Source organism: Mandrillus leucophaeus, unplaced genomic scaffold (assembly GCF_000951045.1).
Source record: "Mandrillus leucophaeus isolate KB7577 unplaced genomic scaffold, Mleu.le_1.0 Scaffold90, whole genome shotgun sequence".
Taxonomy (NCBI): domain Eukaryota; kingdom Metazoa; phylum Chordata; class Mammalia; order Primates; family Cercopithecidae; genus Mandrillus; species Mandrillus leucophaeus.
Genome location: NW_012109808.1, coordinates 1,961,097 through 1,978,191, shown reverse-complemented (window position 1 = coordinate 1,978,191; position 17,095 = coordinate 1,961,097). Strand labels below are relative to the sequence as shown.

At 40.1% G+C, this 17,095-nt stretch overlaps 1 protein-coding gene across 2 annotated transcripts in view; it reads right to left on the bottom strand.

Annotated features, from left to right (window-relative positions):
* The window catches only part of TSHR (thyroid stimulating hormone receptor), a 192,255-nt gene that overhangs the window by 35,610 nt on the left and 139,550 nt on the right, over positions 1-17,095 (bottom strand). For both annotated transcript variants that reach the window (XM_011969701.1, XM_011969702.1), the window contains 4 exons: positions 14,280-14,354; positions 11,164-11,238; positions 9,696-9,773; positions 5,288-5,356 (listed from right to left, as the gene is read on the bottom strand). In XM_011969701.1, the coding sequence (XP_011825091.1) occupies positions 5,288-5,356; positions 9,696-9,773; positions 11,164-11,238; positions 14,280-14,354 (297 nt within the window). The remainder of the gene's footprint in view (positions 1-5,287; positions 5,357-9,695; positions 9,774-11,163; positions 11,239-14,279; positions 14,355-17,095) is intronic.

Genomic DNA, 17,095 nt, shown 5'->3' with positions numbered 1-17,095 from the left:
GTGTATGTACGCCCTTTTCTGTTGGACTCACTCTTGGCACATAGTGGCCATTCAGTGAAGACTTGCTGGAGGAAGGAATGAAAGCCCGATTGTTGGGTGACTCCTAGAAAGAGGCACCCTCTACACCAGGTTTAGAAAAACGTGATCAATGCCAGAGAGAGGAGTGTGATGCCGTGGCAAGAGAATTTGCTATTGCTGCTGAACTTGGCTCTCTGGGGAGTTTTAGGATACATTTCAGCTCCAAGATGGGATTTTGGCCTGTGCCTCCGCAGTCCCTTTAGGGGGAACTTGGGCTGGCCCCTGATTATGTTGTGGTACTCTCATGGGAACACTTCTGTGGGGAACCATGTTTTCCTCCCACAGCGTTGGTAATTCAGAAAATTAAACGGACCCCCTGCCTACCTCTCATGTTAGTTTAAAGAGAAGCTGGATTGCTCTATGGAAATCCTTTTGTAGCAGAAATCAGGACACCTGTTTGTAAATGTAACCCGTGAGAAAATACTCAAGCTTTCAATAGGCAGAGGGAAAAGTCAGCCTTAGAGTATATCCTGCAAGCTGTTCAAATACTTACCCCATGATAAATAATAGCCTTCTTAATCCTATAATCTTCTCTATCATTGTCTTTTCCCAGTGTGCCAAGATGTGGTATTTTACTTCGAATCAGCTAATGCATGATGCTAATTAGTGCATTAATTGTGTTGACTCTGTTTATAATAATCAGTGTATTGGTGGGCTCTTAGCACGTCAAAATGGCATTTTTATTCCTGCCTAAATTTTTACTGTCAGATAGTAGCTAGTTTCTAGAGTTTGACGGAAGGAAATGTGATACAGGGAATCAGACGTTCTGTGAGAAGCAACATATCCCCACACAGATTGTGTGGAAAGAGGATGGAAAAGCGATTCCAAACAATGAATGTGTGACTTAACTTGTGACTAAGTACAGTTCAACTTCTGTTGAGCAAGGGATGCTTGTATTATTATTAATTTCACCTTCACCTCTGAGTGATGACAGCGTTCTTGGCACCATAGGAAGTCATAGGACAACGTGCTTTTACACATCTGCCATCATTTTCATGAAATCCTAACTAATTACTTGACTGCTGCTGCGGCATCAGCACTTGCACTCGATGTGGAATTTGTCCAACTTGGCTGTAATTGTATTATTCAGTTACATTTTAAAAAATGAGTGTAAATGAAGTCAATCTGCTAATTTCAGTAAATTGTCATGAAGTGGAATGATGGGGGATGATTACTCTTTTGGATGACACATTGTTTAAATGAGAACCTAATGATATCTGGACAAACTTCTAGAGAAATCACCAAATTGCTAACATGTCATGTGCAATCCTTGAACAGTATTAAGATAATTACAGGAGATTGATGTGTTTGCCTTAGTTTAAAATCACAATTAGCAATGAGACCAAAAGCAACATCCTTATGTTAAAAACACAATGTGAATACTATTTTATTATTACTATGGAACCTTGACCTCTCTTTCTTTCACCTATAGCTCAATCCTTGTCTTCCTCCAGTCCCAGGGCTCCTTATCACAACCATCATTTTGATTTTACATTGGATTTATATGATACCTTTTACTGAAGTACTTAAATCTAGGAAAGAATAAATTTCTATTGACTAGGAATCAGAAACTTAGGGTAGAATGATGGAGTCTTGTTTTATAACAGGGGCAGTTTCCAGCTTAGATTCAAAATACTGATTAAAAAAATCTTTGTTTTCTATTATGATTGGATCTGCACTTTCTAATGCCAAATATTTTAATCCAGATACTTTTTATCTTGATCCCATGCTTGCTCTTTAATCTTTACCAGAAATTCAGAGAAACAGACTACATATTTCGCCACACAATAGTCATCCTCACTGAATACTTTTATCCAGAGGTCTACAAACTATGACCTTTCAGTCAAATCCTGCCTTGTCCTTGTTTTTGTAAATAAAGTTTTATTGGAACATAACCATGCTCATTTGTTTATATATTGTCTCTGGCTGCTTTCACACTACAAAGGCAGACTTAACTAGTACAACTAAGACCATATGTCCCATAAAGCTCCAAATATTTTCTTCTGAGAAAAAGTTTGCTGACCCCGATCTAGACTTTTAGAAACCAAGACACAAAAGATTCTTAACAATAGTTTCCACATTTGTTAAACTCTTCCAAATAACTTTAATACTTAACATAAAAATGTCAAGAAAGTATTGTGAAATAGTACACTGATTTCTTTCCTGTGTTTCAAGAGATAGTTAGACAGTAAGTCATGGCACCAGTGAATTGAAAATCCATTGTCACTGACAGAATATCTCTGCTGTCAGCTAAGCCTCCCACAGAATCCATGATATGGTCTGAGGAGAAAGCTGGTGTGAAGGTACAGAGTCTCTATATATACAGCATATCCTCTAATAATATTGTCTCATTCACTATTGTTTAGTTTGTTTGTTTTTTTTTCTTTTAGACAGAGTCTTGCTCTGTTGCCCAGGCTGGAGTACAGTGGTACTATCTCCGCTCACTGCAATCTCCGCCTACCGGGTTCACGCCATTCTCCTGTCTCAGCCTCCCGAGTAGCTGGGACTACAGACACCCACCAACATGCCTGGCTAATTTTTTGTATTTTAGTAGAGACTGGGTTTCTCCATGTTAGCCAGGATGGTCTCGATCTCCTGACTTCTTGATCCGCCCACCTCAGCCTCTCAAAGTGTTGGGATTACAGGCGTGAGCCACTGCGCCCAGCCTGCTTACTTTTAATTAAAAAAAAATCCTTTCCGGGCTGGGGCTACTGTTTGTGTGAAGTGTGCACACCTTCCCCATGGCTGTGTGGGTTTTCTCCAGGTATTCCAATTTCCTCCCACACCCCAAAGATGTGCATGTCAGGTTCCTTGGTGTGTCTAGATGGTGCCAGTCTGAGTGAGTGTGGCGGTGTGTGTGGTCGTGTCCCATGTTGGGGTGACATCCTGTGGACCTTAAGGTCTGAATTTTATTCTTTATCTTTAATAAATGATAGTGTTTGAGGGTCATATCTTCCAATGACTAAATATGGCAGGAAAAACAGGCAGATAATTTGAAGCATAGATTCTTATCTTGAGCTCCAAAATCTTTTGCTTGTGGAAAAATGAATGTTTTAGAAATGAATTGCCCTATATCCCAGGTTTCAGGTTCTTTTTCTAATCCACCATTCTGGAAAGGCAGTTTTAGTTCAAGCAAGAGTCAGCTGAACACACTGAATTCAGGAGCCATATTAACAGCTCTGGTTTCCCTGGTTGAAGATTTCCTACTATCTCCTATCCCTGCCCTTGCTAATATGAGTCTTTGTTGCCTTAATGCTAACTAAACTTTAGATGTACTCTTTGTCTAGAACTGTGTGACAGTCATCTGAAATCTTTAAACCCTAAGTACCTACAAACTATCCTCATTATTTTAAGAAGTCTCGATACTCCATTCATAGAAAACTTGAATTTGAAGATCATCACCCTGAGAGTCATAGCTTTCCAGGAATAGTTGAATCAAAGAGGAAAATATTTGGTGAAATTCATACAATATTAAAATCAAATACCACCTTTCCAGAATACGGGATTAGAAAAAGAACTTGAAACCTGGAATACAGGGTAATTCATTTCTAAAACATTAATTTTGATAATGATTTAAAAAACAATGGGATAAATCTAGAAAAAATCTAGCTTGTATCTCCAAAAAAGGAAGGCAATGTTATTCAATATTTAGGCTTCAGTTACTTTCTATCTGAGATGTATATTTTGGACTGGGTACACTTCTCCCTAATGTACTTTGACCTTTGATATTGCTGCCTTTGAGCTGACCCCACCAGAATGTACGCTCAGTGTGGGGAGTGAGCACATGGCTCCTGTTCATCTTTGTTTTCCCAGTGAATGGCACAGGGCCTGGTGCATTGCAAGTGTCTAATAAATATGTTGAAAGGTAGATGAAAGATTGTAAGAAGTTAGTATCATAAAAAGATGGAAAGAGGGTCTCTCCAGTTCTGTAAATAAATTTGAGGGGGTAAGTATCATCTTACTCTAGCGAGTCTTTTTAGACTTCACCTATAATTATGTATTTAAAAAGATAATGGAAATGAACCATTATGACTCCACAACCAGACAATCGAGAGAATGGTACTATGACTCTTCATTTCATAGAGACTGGTAGGAAGCACAAAAGCTGGCAAAGAGTGAGACTTCACTTCAACAGAACTCAGGGAGCCTTGCCTCCGTGTAATGAGTTCAAACATTTTTTTCCCATTTACCATTTAAAAATGAAATTGTTCCAGAACCTACCACCTAACCCCTAAACCAGAACATCAACCAAAATCACTTAATCTACATGCGTGTTCTTCTCCATCCAGAGCCACTGCATAGGGTTAGACAGCTTATTGACCTCACCCTTGCTACTTAAAGTGTGGTCTATGGACAGCAGTGTCGGCATCACCTGGGAGTTGGTTAGAAATACAGAATCCTGAGGCCAAATCCAGAGCTATGGAATCAGACTATGTATTTTGATAAGACCCCTCAGAGGGTCTGATGCTCAGGAAAGTTGGAGAAGCCCCGTACACAACAGATTTCAAGTCATAAGTCCTTCAGATTTTGCAGGGATCACTTCTGGAATATAAAATTACTATGTATGAAATGTTTAAAGTGAAAAAAATATAGAATTACAAAAATGAATACATAACAACACACTATCAAAAATGAGCAAGTAAATTTGAAAAAACAACAAATAGAAAAAGGTGAAATAGAAAAAATGTATCATTTGTAAAGAAATACTCAAAAAGTGTTATAAAACACATCAAACACAAAGTCTGTTGTTTGCTGTTTCAGCTGTTCCCAGAATTATTTATTTTTTGAAAAGGCAAAAGTTGGATATGATTTTTTAGCTATTTCTGAGTGAATCAAATATAAACTGACATCTTTCCCAAAAACACGTCAGAATGGACTAAAAGAGAAATCACCTTATTTTCTGAACAGCTTTGAGCTTCATTAAAGATACCCTTTTACTTCATGTACATAATAGATGAACATTTACACATACACACACACACACACATACCAGGGAGAAAAGCTTTGGAACTTACCATTGGAACTAATGTAAGTGTCCACTAAAGGGGGCCCCTGCCAAGTTCCTTGACCTCATTTCCGTATTGGTCACACTAACCCTGGGACGGAAGATGCTCTGGTAGAACCTATCTCTCAACAGAATTCTGCCCCATTGGATGGTTCTTCTTAGGGTAAGGAGAAGTGACAGTTTTCATGTCTACCCTTGACTTACACAGCATCCAGCTTTGTCCCATTGAAAGCGTATCCTTGGATTGAAGTAAAGCCATTGTTGTACAGCTTCCTACAACCAACAGAGAGAAGAGAAATCAGTGACTGGTGAGCAGTGGTGCTGGCCTGTTTCTGGAGAGTTGGACTATATTTCTTTGGTGTCATAAATGTGCATAAAGGTGTTTCAGGTCCCACATATGTATCCCATGAGAAAATTTTCCAGTACGAGTTGTTGGAAACAAGATAATATTTCTCAGTTTAAATGCTCATTCTCCCGACTTAGCTCCTAGTATGTTTAAGTTTTTTTCTCAGAATCATATTTGCTTTGAGTAACAAACTTGTTACCATTAAAGATTTTAAAAGAATATTCCATATACATTCAGAAAAAGGGATTTGAGGTAACAGTTAACCCAATATCAATAGTGGAGGTGCAACTGCAGTCTCTTAAGATAAACATTTTGAAAGACATTCATCTAAATGCACATGTTTTTATTTTTCCATTAATATTTAAATGTTATTTCACCTTTGTATTTTATCTATCTTTTTATCCTCAGAGCTTATCATAGATTAAATATTTAAGGGTTATGGGCTGAATTAAATTAAACCTCATAGATGAATTTAAGAAAGTAGACAGACCATGTCCTCTTATGGATTTTTTTTTTTTTTTTTTTGAGACAGGGTCTCTCACTCTATCACCCAGGCTGGAGTACAGTGGCTCAATCACGGCTCCCTGCAGCCTTGAATCTCTCAGCTTAAGCCATTCTCCCACCTCAGCCTCTCAAATAGCTGGGACTACAGGCATGTGCCACCATACCTGGCTAATTTTTGTATTTGTTGTAGAAATGAGGTTTCACCATGTTGCCCAGGCTAGTCTCCAGCTTCCGGGCTCAAGTGATGCGCCTGCCTCAGCCTCCCAAAGTGCTGGGGATTACAGGTGTGAGCCACTGGAAATGTTAATGTTTTAACTTGTTGCTGTGTTTCTGTGACTAATTAATTCATTCAATGATTCAGGGAGCCATTCTGAAATCTTATTATTTCTATTTCCTATTGAAGTTACTGAAACATGAAGGTGACTTGCCGAAAACACATTGGTCTAAGACTGTTGAGACTTAGGGTCCCTGACTTCAAATATAATTTTTTTTTTTGAGATGGAGTCTGGCACTGTTGCCCAGGCTGGAGTGCAATGGCATGATCTCTGCTCACTGCAACCTCTGATCCCGGGTTCAAGCAGTTCTCCTGCCTCAGCCTCCTGAGTCGCTGGGATTATAGGCTCCCACCACTGTGCCTGGCTAATTTTTGTATTTTTCAGTAGAGACAGGGTTTCACCATGTTGGCCAGGCTGGTCTCCAACTCCTGACCTCAGGTGATCTGCCTGCTGCGGCCTCCCAAAGTGCTGGGATTACAGGCGTGAGCCACTGCGCCTGGCCGACCTCAAATATAATTATTTCCACCTACCAAAAGCAGCCCCCCTTTCCGCAGAAGGAACCCCAGCCTTGAGATCTCTGGGCTATATGGGAATGCAGGAGGGTATTGGTGGTTATTGGCATGAAGACAAGAGAAGACAGCTATACCCACACTCAGGCACGGCTAGTGGGAACTCCTAGTGGCAGTTGTAAGGGAACTTTGAAAACTACAGTAATCTACCACATGTGAACTTTGGGAACACATTAAGAAGCACACAGGAAAGTTCAAATTTGGAATTAGACCTGGCTCTGCCACTTAATAGTTGGAAGATCCTGAGAATTTATCAACCTCTCTTATCCTCAGTTTATCTCGAAAAATATGATAAATAAGTACATAAATATAACACCCAATCAAAAGGTTGCAGAGAGGATCAAATAACTATATATTTAACAAAGTGAGGAACACTTTTTAGGTGACCATGTTAAAAGGAGTTGGCGGGTGCCTGTAATCCCAGCTATTCGGGAGGCTGAGGCAGGAGACTTGCTTGAACCTGGGAGGCGGAGGTTGCAGTGAGCTGAGATTGCACCGTTGCACTCCAGCTCTGGGCGACAGAGCAAGACTCTGTCTTGGAAAAAAATAATAATTAAAAAAATAAATAAATGAAAGGAGTATCCTAAAACTTGGATTTATCCTATATAGTTGTGGGAAACTGAGCAAGATTCTCATGGCTTCGTTGTCGCTGTTGATGTGTTTGTTTTTGTTTCATCTTAAATAATTACATAGTGAGTTTAATTCTAGCTACTGGGTGAGGATTGCAATATCCCAGGAATATAAGCACAATGGCTGAGAAAACTCTGTGGATAAGTTAATTTTTTCTAAACTAGAACTCTTTTATGAAGATGTGAGAATTGTGCATTTGGCATTTTTATTTTCCTAAATTTGTTGAGAGTCCTGGACACTAAAAGTACTTGTTTGAGTTGCATTTCAGATATTAAATAGAATTCTTAATGAACAAATCAGCCTTGAAAAGGGAACATGGTGAAGAAAGACAAAAGAATTACAAACTTTGATTGAAACTTTCTCCTACCAGGAATACGGTACAAAGTCAGCTGTTGGAACATGTATCCTTTCATGGTGATAGTTTTTTGAGCCTGAGCTTTGAAGAAGCAAGGACTTTTGCCAAAATGTAGAAATAATCATCTGAAAAGATCACGAATAATCCATGCTGTCCTCTCCTCCACATTTTAGGAAATATGGGCTTCCCTCACTCAGATGTGTCTGGAAACACAAGCTGGGCTCCATGCTGGGTGTGGGACAATGAGCTTTCACTTGAGGGGGGTGCTTGAGATATGGGGGATTTAGAAAAATAGTGTCAAGGGGTAGAGGTAATATTCTGTAAAGAAGTTTAGGCCGGGTGCGGTGGCTCACGCTTGTAATCCCAGCACTTTGGGAGGCTGAGGCAGGCGAATCAAGAGGTCAGGAGATCGAGACCATCCTGGCTAACACGGTGAAACACGGTCTCTAGTAAAAATAAAAAAAATTAGCTGGGTGTGGTGGCGGGCGCCTGTAGTCCCACCTACTCAGGAGGCTGAGGCAGGAGAATGGCATGAACCTGGGAGGCGGAGCTTGCAGTAAGCCAAGATCGTGCCACTGCACTCCAGCCTGGGCGACAGAGCAAAAAAAAAAAAAAAAAAAAAAAGAAAAAGAAAAAGTTTAGCATATAGGAGTTTCCTATGATGAGTACCATATGGCACAATGGAAAGCTTTACCGAGGAAGTAAATGGCTTTGAAGTTCGGGGCTGAGCAGGCTAAAAGCCTGGATCTTTTCTGCATATTAAGAAGAAATTATGACTGAGAAGGAGCTTCGTTTGTCTTTTCAAGAGACCTCTCACCAGGTTGTGATGAGAAGGAGCAGCCAAAATGCTCCACTTTTCCCAAAGTCGAGGCAACTTCAGTGGGCCCAAATTGATAAACTAGGAATGGCTCAGAAAATAGCTCTTTAGAAGAACTGTGTGAAGCTTGGATCCATTTTTCTGGGGAGTAATTTCATCAGGTTTTATCTGATAAAGACCCCCACCCCAACTTTAGTGTGAGCAGAGAAATGAAACTGGGGTGACAATCCAGGCAAAAACTTCACCAGGCTTGAACTGGGGCAGTGGTCCTGAAAATAGAGAGAAGATCCCACAGAGGTAGCTCCAACTCTACTTTGTGGCTTATACAATGAGAGAGGAATTTTCTACCAGCTTAGAGAATTAACTTATCCTTTATGCCTCTATTAGATCTTATCCTTTAGAACATTTTGTGAATATCCCTAATTAAGCATCTATTTTTGACCATCTAAAGGGCTTTGCCCCCATTCAAGCTCTGGAAAAATGCTGACCTATAGCAGCACTGTGCTTTCTATATAATATTCCCTTACAGGAGCTTAATGACAGTTTGTGATTACTGAGTAAAAGTGCGAGTGCAGAATTTATAAAGCCCTTAGTGGCACCACATTTTTTTAACTCAGTGATCTTGGGAAAGTCACTTCAATTTGCTTAAACCCCAGTTCTTCTTCTGTAGAATGGGGATACTTGGATACAGATGATTATTCCATAAGACCTGCAGGCCAAATCTAGTCCACTGCCTGCTTCTATAAATAGAGTTTTATTGGAACACAGACATGCTCGTTAGTGTATGTATTGAGTATGGCTGTTTTTGCCACACAGTGCCAGAGTTGACCAGTTCCTACAGAGGTTGCACGGTCTGTAACGCCTAACTGGTCCTTCACGTGAAAAATGCACCAACCACTGCCCTAATGGAATCCTCTTATCTTGTTACCTAAACTCTTTTGTAGTCTACAGAGTACCATCCCACAAGACAATACTCTTATTTAATTATATAGAACACTTTGTACTCCATAGAATATATATGATACGGCAGTACGGCTCTTGGATGGTCTGTAAACATATGAAAATGGCTCAAAATAGAATTTAGTTGACGGAGGGAGTAGAACTGGTAATACTCACAGTGTCAAGGTTTCATTGCATAGTCCCTGAAAAGCATTCACAGGGATTGACGTCATGTAAGGGTTGTCTGTAATTTCACTGCGAGAGAGGGACAAAAACACTTAATGAAAAACTGTTTTCCTCCTGGAGCAGGAGTCTTGCTGCACATATGCACTTAAATAAATAACAGGACACAATATAGCTTAATCTTATTTCTTTTTAAGTTTCACTGACCCTTCTTAACCACTAGTGGCTCAGAGGTCTGGTGAGGTGGTGAGAGCTGTCCTAGATGACATGCACCTGGAGCCCAAGTGTGGGGTAAGCGAGAGCTTTAGGTGTGGGTGGAGTTCCCTGACTTAATCCTCATCTCGAGGGAGGCAGATGGATTTCAGACGCTTCTCCTGAATCTGCAACACTTTGTCCACAACAACTAGAGGTTTCTACATGCATGGACCTTTAAGAAGGTCAGGATAAAAGGCTTAAACGATGTTATCTAATGAGTATTTCTAAAATGTCCTTCACTTGCCAAACTTCGCCAGGCTCCTGGAGAACCTTTCTACGCCATCCTAGTTTCTGGAATATTGCTTACATTTTGAACTGAGCTCGTTTGCAACAAAGAAGTATGATCACTTTTCTTTTCTAGCAAAACCCCAAGAGTTTGAAGCTTATCATTCTACCTTTTGCTGACTTTCTGATGCAAACGCAACTTGTAATTCTCTCTGCCCTATGTCCTTTCATTCCTATACAATTAGTAAGACAACTGACCCGTGTCACCAGCTTTGAAAAAGGGCACATGGCTGCCAATCAAAGGTCACAGGCAGTAATTTGAGTAACCACCCCTGACTGTCCTTTGAGACACTGCTCAGGCAAACTCACTTGAGGTTTCTATTCCTCAGTTTCCTCGTTCATAAATGGAAAAGCAATAACTTTGTTTTATACCTTATAAGGTGACTGAGAGGAGCAAATGTCATGTGTGGGGAAAGTATTTAAAAAACTATTAAAACTATATGAAAAGTAAGGTATCATAGTTATCATCAAATATTCCTTCTATTCAACCATTCCCATTGGCAAAGAAACATCGCATAATTTCTTCCATTTAAAAACAAAAACACACAAACAAAATCTTTTCTCCTGACTCAATATCCTCCAATTACTGAGCTATTTTCTGCTCCTTTTAATAGTAAACCTCTCAAAGGAGTTAATTATGGTAACTCTTTCTAATTCTCTCTACCCAAATCTCCCTTGAGCCCACTCCAACCAGCACTCCACTGGAACTGTTCTTGGCAGAGTCACCAACAACCCACATTGCTAAAGCCATGGGTTATTTCTCAGTCCTTGCCTTACTTCATGCCAGTGTAGTCACAGGTGATCACTGCTTACTCCTTGAAACAATTGCTTTACTTAGCTTCAACCAACCCCCATGACTGTATTTTAGTTCTTGTCAGTGACAAACAAAATATTGTCAAACATGGCACGTGTGCATACTTACAGTATAAAGAATATATCAGTGGAATAAACTTTGGTCAGGTCAGGGAACATTTTAAGTCCAGTGTTGAAAATGCCACTAAATTAATGAAAAAAGAGGGGAAAAAAAGCATAGAATTTAGGTTAAAATATCAACACATAGGAAGAAGAATGATGTAATAGCTGAAAGCATGGGTTCTAAAGTCAGCCTGTAGTCAAATGACCAACTTCTTCACTAAATATCTGAGTTACTATGGGCAAATTCTGATGGTTGGATGAGATGATATTCCCCCAAGGCACAATCATTAATCCAGTCCACCAATGTCAATACATCTGCTTGGCTTAGAATACTCTGGAGATTGTTTTAACTGTGATTACTAGAAATATAAATTCAGTTTTCGTGTGTGTGTGTGTGTGTGTGTGTGTGATTTTCTTGTTTAATTGGAAAAAATTATGTGTGCGTTTGTGAAGGGCTAAGAAGAGGATGGGACAGGAAGATATGACTTTAAGCCAGCTTCATCTTTCAAGCTCTACATTATATTGTGCTGTTATTTTGCCAAGAATAGCTTTCCTACAGCAGTGACCTGAGAGTACCATTATAGCAGTACCATTAAAAAAAAAAAAATGTCCAAAGGGCCTTGCATGGTGGCTCACACCTGTAATCCCAACACTTTGGGAGGTCAAGGCAGGTGGATCACTTGAGTCCAGGAATTCAAGACTAGCCTGGCCAACATGGTGAAACCCTGTCTCTACTAAAAATACAAAAATTAGCTGCGTGTGTTGACATACGCCTGTAATCCCAGCTACTCTGGGAGGCAGAGGTATGAGAATCGCTTGAACCTGGGAGGCAGAGGTTGCGGTGAGCTGAGATCACGCCACTGCACTCCAGCCTGGGTGACAGAGCGAGACTCTATCTCAAAAAAGAAAGTGTCCAGAAAAGGAAGGGAACCAATTAAACACAATGTCTCCACCTTCCAAAGTTTATATCATCTGCAGAAAAATGTTAAGATTAAAAGACATGCATAAAACACCACGCACACAAAAATTCTCAGGCTCCTGATGCCTCCCAGATTTAGTTGGTTTAGCATTTGTTGCAGCTACTTGAATTATTTAGAATTTTTTTTTGTTGAGAATTTGGCATGGCATACAGCGAAACCTAGACACTACCCAGTAAGGCTTAGGGAAAGTCTTCTGGTAGAAAAACCATATCTATTGATACACCTTCTGAGGCAAATTCAGACTTGACTCCTTCTAGAGAAGAAGGCATAGGATTTGAAGAGGCAGCAGGAGCCAGAGGTCTCAAAACAAGCAAATGGGAGGGACATTCCAGATAACTAAGGAGAGAGGTGAGATTCCATAAGGTATATTTGAAATACAGTAAACAAACTAGTTCAATTGTAATTGCTGCTCACGAAGAATAGTAGGAGGAAAAAAGGTCCAAGAGTCAAGTGGGTCCATATACTTAGACCAAGACCTTTCTAGTCTTCAAAAACCTCAAACAAATCCCTTAAAACCATCCTGTGGGTCTTCTTTCTGATGTCTTCTCTAATTACCTCAACCCCCAAACACTGTATATGTCTCTCCTTTGTCACTTTCTATTATTCTTCTGTAGGAGAGGCACTTTTCAATTTCATACACATCTCCCCAATGAGATTGCAGGCAAGGACAATGTCTTAGAAACCTGTATGTTCCCCACAGAGCATAGAGTGGGGGATCATCACATCAAAGGGTTATTATATTATTTGAAACTCAGAGTCCATAAGAAGAGTGATTGTCTTATCCCATATGTTTTCATGGCTTTCCAGACATTCTTTCATCTCCATATGCCATCAGTGTCTTCTATTCCCTTAGCATCTCTCACACTCACCTCTTCAATATGCAACTATTGGCTGGGCGCCGTGGTTCATGCCTGTAGTCCCTTTGGGAGGCTGAGGCGGGTGGATCCCCTGAGGTCAGGAGGTCGAGACCAGCCTGGCCAACATGGTGAAACCCCATCTCTACTAAAAATACAAAAATTAGCTGGGCATGGTGGTGCATACCTGTAATCCCAGCTACTCAGGAGGCTGAGGCAGGAGAATCACTTGAACCCGGGAGGCGGAGGTTGCAGTGAACCAAGATCGCACCTCTGCACTCCAGCCTGGGCAACAGAGCAAGACTCCATCTCAGGAAAAAAAAAAAAAAAGCAACTGTTTTTTGTTCACCAAAGAAGCTTTGTGGATCCCTGTCTTTGTGTCTTTATCATGCTATTCCATTCAACTAAATTTCTTTTCTATCTCTCCCCATTCTTGTTCAGGATACCCTCTATTCATCCTTAAAGGCATATCTCATAAGATATCTATGATTACATAAGTTTGTTTTAAAGGTCTGGATGAAGATGAACTGAAATGTTAGTAGGGCTTATTTTGGGGTATTGGGATTAAGTTTTAAAAAATGTTTCTTCTTCATACTGTTTTTGTTTTCTAATTTTTATAATGCATGCAGGCAGGATAAAGGACTCTTCCACCTGGTATCCAGAGGACCTGAGGTCATACAGACACATCCACTGAACACATTTTACTCTGTACTAGGCAGTAAAGACTCAACAGGGAAAAAAATGTTGTGGTCCCTGTATTCATGGAGCTTATGGTTAGCTCATAAGGTGTTATCAAAGCAAAGCAGTGATAAGAAGAGTGATTATTACTCCCACTCCAGCAGTTGAAGTGAGGGTTGAAACTGTTGTCCCTTCTGTTTTCCCTCCACTCCCCACAAAAGTGCATTTTGCCCTTTGTGGTTTTCTTTCCTGTGTGACAGCCCCTCTAATATTGTTGTGATACCCCTTTTCAAACAAAATTGACCAACTGGCTCTCAGAGTTTTGTTTTGTTTTGTTCTGAAATACTACATTTAAGGACCACATATATACAATAGCATTTTCTCTCTCCTGTTTCTTGGAGCGGGTCTCTGGTCCCAGCACTATGTGCTGACTTTTGAATAGGTTTTAAAAATGTGGACCGTTTCACCCGATACCTTGCCCTGACCCAGGCTATACACCATTAAAATGAACCTGGACCACATCATCCTAGGGAGATTCCTGGGAGACAACAGCATTAAATCTTACCCCCTCCCCCTCAAAAAAGTAGGATGGGAGAGGATTTAATACTTACAGGAACTTTAGGAGGGGAAGCTCTTTGAGGGCATCAGGGTCTATGTAAGTTAAGCTCCTGGTATTCCGAATTTCTCTATATAAGTTACAAGGAACACAGTCACTATATTACATCCGTATCTGTTCTTATCAAAGACAAAACAACATAAATCAGTTTTAACAAATGTTCATGAGAAAAATTTGCATTTATGTGGTACCCCAGGGACTGTAGCTGCCAGGGGTCCCATCAACAACAAACTACTTCTGTCTCCTCATGGGGACCCAATGGCTGGTCAGCTCTCTTGCGTCATTGGCTTGGTTTCCACCCATTTTAATTTATGGGCTGCATTTTTCTTAATTGTAGTATCAGGTTTTTTTTTTTTTTCTTTTAGATTTAGAGAAAAAAGAAAAAACCCTCCAATGATTTGGTGAGGAGTTGAAGACAAATATCTTTATTATTTATAAGTATTCTGGCCAAGACAATGAGTGTTCGAGTGGGAGGTTGAGGGAATTTTATGCTGAATCACAGCATAGCAAGATGGGCAGTGAGGCTCTGTCATTGCCACACCAGATGTACAGAAGTGGTACGTCTTCACAGTTCACTTGTGTTTATTTTGTCATGTCAGCAATTTAAGACTCTTCTGCATGTATAGTGTGATATCATGTGTCAGTAACTTATATACTTAGGTTTATATAAATGCTGATCAAGAATGCACAGTTAGAGAAATAAGTGACTGCTAGAAATGAACTCTCACTCGTTAAATTAAACATATTCAACATAGGTTGATTGGCTAAAAGAGTTTAAGGCATTCCTTATGCTTACCTGAAAAGTATATAAGAACCCAGTAAACCTTTAGCATTTCTCCTTAGGAATGGCACCTAAAGGAACCAGCATCCAGTCATTGGCGGTGCCAATCAGAAAGCTTAGAATGTGACCTCTGTAATTTTTAAAGTTTTATTGAAAAAGAATTTACATTCTGTAAACTTCAAACATTGTATATAGGCATAGAGTTCAATGATTTTTAGTAACATTATATAACTGTGAAACCATCATCACAGGTTAGAACATTTCTATCCATGATAAAAGTAACCATAGGCCCATTTGCAGTTAGTTTCCACTTGCTCCTTTATGCTTAGAAACCACTGATCAGTTTTCTGTCTTTATAAATTTGCCTTATCTAGACATTTCATATAAATGGAATCATATAACAGGAAGTCTTTTGTGTCTGCCTTCTTTCATTTAGCATAATATCTGTGAGGTTCATCCATGTTGTAACATGAATTAGTAGTTCATTCCCTTTTATTTCTGAATAGCCAGATGGACTTGAGATAGAATCTTGGCTCTGCCACTTCTGATTATATGACCTTGGACAAGTTTTTTGGCCTCTTTGAGCCATAGTTTTCCTGTCTGTAAAACAGGAACAATTAATAACACCTCTTTTGTGGGGCTCTTGTGAGGATTAAATAATATTCATGAGGGATTTTATGTTTGGCCTTCACATAGTTAGGGCTCTATAAATAATGTTTTTATTATTGCTATTTTCATAAGTGCAATGAAAGCTAGAACAGACATCAGGGACTTGGGATTGGAGATGTTGTGACATTCTTGCAAAATTAGAAAAAGCCCTCTAGTTTTTTCAATTAGATATTTCAACTAAGGACACTGAATATGAAATAGACTTTGGAAAAGACAGGATGGAGTTAACTCTGAGAACAGAAATCACCTACCCCTGTCCTCCCTACACACACAGCTTACTGTCTATAATAATATACCCTTACTGGTCCATTGTCCTCATTAACATAACTACTATTCCAGGAGACTCTTGCCCAGGCAAATTGCTTTATTGTTCATTACAGAGAGTTTTTGAAACAAAGAACCATCAACACTTCAACAGAAAGCAGCAACAGTTTATACCCCAAGATCTTAAAACTCCTCACTTCCAAATCCTAAACTACTAGGTCATGATTTTTACCCAAACAAGACCCTGCATGGAAAGACCCTCTTTAGACAATCTTTCATTTTTTATCCTGGCTTTAAAATGCAAGCCCATATCCTTGGAATTCCCTCTGTCCTGAGCAAAGTGTGACAATTGGCCACCCTACTCCAAAATCTCCTAATTTTCCCACCTTGCCCCTCTAGAGACTATCAGTCTTTGCTGAGGTGGTTCACTCTTTCCAGGGTGAGCCATAAACTCCTTGCCAGAGCTTTCCACTGGGGGAGGAGGGTTTGAACTTCTGTCAGAGACAAACAAATGTAAACCAGGTGTGGGAGTTTGGAAATTGAGCTGGGTTTGCAGTCGGGAAAATTGCTCCACAAGGGACTACGGTTGAACAAGTAGTCTTGAGTGAGTGGTCCGAGAGAACATCACAGTTAAAGAAAATGCAGCCCACCTGGGTCAGCTGAAAAGGTAGAGAATAAAAGGGAAAGGAAATGCAGCTGCTAGAAACAGTTGATTCAATGAGGCTGGCAACTTACCTGGAGGCTGGAAGAGGAGAAATGTGGGAGAGGCAGCAAGGAGAGAGAAGGAAACATGAAAGAGGAGAGGATTTCTGGAAGGAAATGTAGGAGCTACAAAGAAGAAAGATGAATCAGAGACCTCACAAGAAAACAGCAGGGAAAAGAAGCTGCTTTCTGAGGTAAGGCAACAGCTCACCACTTGCTTACAAGTGACTTTTGAAAACTATCTCCTGAAGCAGAGAAGGGGTGGAGTGGTCGTAGACTGCCAGTAGTTTAGCTAAATGGAGAGAGATAACAGCTGGGCACGGTGGTGCATGCCTGTAAGCACTTTGGGAGGTCGAGGCAGGTGGATCACTTGAGGTCAGGAGTTTAAGACCAGC